General features: G+C 49.1%; 1 protein-coding gene across 1 annotated transcript; it reads left to right on the plus strand.

Moving 5' to 3' along the window:
• The first annotated feature begins 730 nt into the window (after positions 1-730).
• Positions 731-1405, plus strand: LOC123064951 (histone H3.2). Its single transcript, XM_044488339.1, has one exon. The coding sequence runs from the start codon at positions 801-803 to the stop codon at positions 1209-1211; it is 411 nt and encodes a 136-aa protein (XP_044344274.1). The 5' UTR covers positions 731-800; the 3' UTR covers positions 1212-1405.
• The last annotated feature ends 2550 nt before the right edge of the window (positions 1406-3955 follow it).

Consider the following 3955-nt stretch of genomic DNA (forward strand, 5'->3'; position numbering starts at 1 on the left):
CATATCCATTATCATCGTTACAATTTCTATATAAAAGGGGCCCCGAGTTTTAGTTTCGCCCCGGGCCCCCAAAATCTCAAGACCGGCCCTGTGTAAAACTATGCTATTTATTTGGTTATGGATTATATGTTTGCTTGTGCAAAATTTGTCTGTGAAATAATGCAAAGTTCGTGCTATTTGTTAAAAAGGGCGGCCAACCGGCCACGCCGGCATATATGGGTCGAGAGTTGGGCGCACTGCCGACTCAAATCTCAAACAAGACGGACGCCGAGCGGACGGCCAACCCAAACGAAAAAAAAATACCGTCCATTTGGGTCGGCGCGTTGGAGTTGCTCTTACTTTCCTCTTTAATTCTCTTTTTTTAGGGTCCTTTATTTCTCTTTTGGTGACATGACATAGGAGTAAGGAGTAGATTTTTGCTTGGGATGTTAGGCGGCAAAGAGCAAACATGATCCGCGCCTTTGCTCCACGACCATTTCGTTCCATCTCCCCACATGGAGATCAGTGGCGCCAGCAGGAACGCACGCCTCCACGATCCGCCTCACTCGTAGCGAACCAATCACAGCACGCGAACTACCATCCCACGGATCACCACCTCCATACCAGATCCCAGCCGTCCAGGCGCCCCACATCCAACGCTCCACGCTCATCTTCTCTCCCGGAAAAGCAAAACTCACGCACCTGCTCGGCGCTCGCTCGCCTTCTATTGAACGCCGCCCCGTCCCCTTCTTCCTCCTCACCCCCATCCCTCCCAATCCCCCAAATCTCCTCAGCCTCCCTGCCGGCGCATCTCCGACTCCATGGCCCGCACCAAGCAGACGGCGAGGAAGTCCACCGGCGGCAAGGCGCCGAGGAAGCAGCTCGCCACCAAGGCCGCCCGCAAGTCCGCCCCGGCCACCGGCGGCGTCAAGAAGCCCCACCGCTTCCGCCCCGGCACCGTCGCGCTCCGCGAGATCCGCAAGTACCAGAAGAGCACGGAGCTGCTCATCCGCAAGCTCCCCTTCCAGCGCCTCGTCCGTGAGATCGCCCAGGACTTCAAGACCGACCTCCGCTTCCAGTCCTCCGCCGTCTCCGCCCTGCAGGAGGCCGCCGAGGCCTACCTGGTGGGCCTCTTCGAGGACACCAACCTCTGCGCCATCCACGCCAAGCGCGTCACCATCATGCCCAAGGACATCCAGCTCGCCCGCCGCATCCGTGGAGAGAGGGCCTAGGCTGCAGTCTGCAATCCATGCGTCGTCTGTTAGATCCCTGTTAGCCTGAGTTCGTCGGTGGAACTGTGTGTGTGCTAGCAGTAGGGTTTCAGACTGTGCCTGTGTTGTTCTTGTCATGGTGGATGTGGTATGCCTAATGTGATGGTACCGTCTTGTTGCCATTAGCAATGGAAATGAAAAATGTTTCTCATTCATCTGTGTTTGAATGCCTGTTCCCAACTTGCCAAATTTCTTGCCTGTTTTGCTCTGAATCTGAGCTTGAATTATCGTTCGACTGTCATCTGGGTAGCTGTCTCTGAACCCGAACGAACGAGCAGTTGAGATTGCTTGTCTGATAGTGTGCTCGTCTTCAGTTCCGTCCATCGACAGACAATGCCGGTATGTTTGATGCTCAGTGCACATATTCTGTTGAAACCATCCCTACTTTGCCTAGTTATGTTGCAATCACGCAAGTCTATCAAACATACTGGAGTGCTCAACATACTGATGCTACAAATTGCTTGGTGTCTTCAGATTTTACAGGTTCAGGAAATGCTGCAGGCTTCCACACCGTACCTGCAATATTATTGGTTGCATCACCCACAATTCCTAAATAACGCACCAGAACATCTAGGAAGCGATGACAACGATTGATCAAAATCTCATGCCATTCCCGGTTCTGTCTGTCGAAACAGCAGTTGTTTGCTTGATGTTCTGTTCCAGTGGACTGGCCATTGCTTGGACAGAGTATCCTGAACATTGGTTACATTCAGGAGTATAAAGAGAATATGTATCCTACCCCAAGCATGTGAAATGACCTGCCAGTTTTAGCTAGTGTGTTCTTCATTGCTTCGATTTTGTAGCTTATAAATGGCACTCCCTCCGTTTTGTAGCACTGTTTTAGTTCAAATTTGAACTAAAACCACGACGAGTAATTTGGAACGGAGGAAGTGGTACTGTGTCAAAATTCTTCAAAATAACTAGTATTCCGGTTGGTTTCCTCTGAACCTGAATGAACAGATGTAATACGCTCGTTCAGTTCACTTCTGTGTAGCACGCATAAACAGTGCTTTCCTGATGGTAAAATCGGTGCTGAAAGTGTCTCAACCCTGCCTCTGTGCTGTATAACCTCAAAATTACAAATGCAGTTATCTATATCTATACCAATATAAAAAGACTTAAATGGGCAGATCTAAACCATCTCGACCGTCAAATCATGTTATCTAGCGGTTCAAATCGTTCCAATGTTGAGCACCAAACACGTTTAACGGTCTAATTAATCACCACTGCCATTGGTTATAAACACGTTTTGACTTAACGCTATCCCTTGAAATCTGTTGTGTAATTAATATCCTACCATTTCCGTGAAAAAGTAATTGATGTCTTATCAAATATCAACGTGCAACAGATATATCTTACCTAATATAACGTGCAACTAATATCCTACCTAATATAAACGTGCATTGCACGTACATTATTACTAGTAATACAAGTTACAAGGATGTCTCCAACTAGTATATTTTTTCTTGATCAAGTGTTTATCATAAGGCGCAGTGCTAGTACTCCCTCCGTCCCAAAATAAGTAACTCAAAAATGACTCAACTTTGTCATTTTTGAGTCACTTATTTTGGGACGGAGGGAGTATTTCTTAGGAGAATTTTAGTGGTCGCCCATGAGGATGGGGTCATTTTGGCCACAGTGATACCAACACCAATTTCTATGTACCTATTCTCCAAGGTAAACGTTTGGCTGCGGCGCACTGGCCGAACGCTCGGCCGGTCGCGAGCGACCACGTACGTGCCACGCGGCCACAGGCCCGCACACACCTTTTATATCTCAACCACCCGTGTCTTATCCTTCCATCCCCTGCCCGCCTCTCTCCTCAGCATCTCTCGCACATATCCATCCCCACTCGCCTCTCTCCTCAGCATCTCTCGCACATATCCATCCCCACTCGCCTCTCTCCATGAGCATAGCTCCGGCCAATGCCACGGTTTCTCCGGCGAGGCCCCCACCGGCGAGGCATCCCCTGCTCCTTTCTTCACCTATCTTCACCTCTGCTCGTCGGCCCTTCCCTTCCTGCTCCCCGACGCCCCCGTGTGATGGACCACGGGTCGGCGCTGGGCGAAGGAAGAAGCACACCGGGGATCTGCACCTGGTGGACGGGAACAGCTGCAACCAGCCTGGCCGGGAGTTGCACCCGGTCTCGCCGGAGCTGCAACCGGTGGACAGAGGAGCTGCTACGAGTGGGTGACCACGACCACGGGCAGGCAATGGGGTGGATGACCGTGCCCCGACAAGTGCTACAACCACGGCGACCAGATGTTCGAACCAACGCCTAATTGTGCTACTACAGGCGTTTTGATTTGATGGAACCATCATCGTCCAATTTTCAGTTTTTTGCTACCACCGTAATAGGTATTTGCTGGAACAATCAACATTTTTTGCTACCATCATTTTTTTGGTTTTGTTGGAATCATGCCCAATTTTACTCTTTTTGCTACCACCATAATATATTTTTGCTGGAACCATCAACATTTTTTGCTACCATCGTTTTTTGGTTTTGTTGGAATCATGCCCAATTTTACTCTTTTTGCTACCACCATAATATTTTTTTGTTGGAACCATCAACATTTTTTGCTACCATCGTTTTATTTGGTTTTGTTGGTACAACGCCAAATTTTTGCATTTTTGCTACCACAGGCCTTTTGATTTGCTGGAACGAGCTTCATTTTTTGCTACCACCGGCATCTTTGATTTTTGCT

This window comes from Triticum aestivum, chromosome 1A (genome assembly GCF_018294505.1).
Source record: "Triticum aestivum cultivar Chinese Spring chromosome 1A, IWGSC CS RefSeq v2.1, whole genome shotgun sequence".
Classification (NCBI taxonomy): Eukaryota; Viridiplantae; Streptophyta; class Magnoliopsida; order Poales; family Poaceae; genus Triticum; species Triticum aestivum.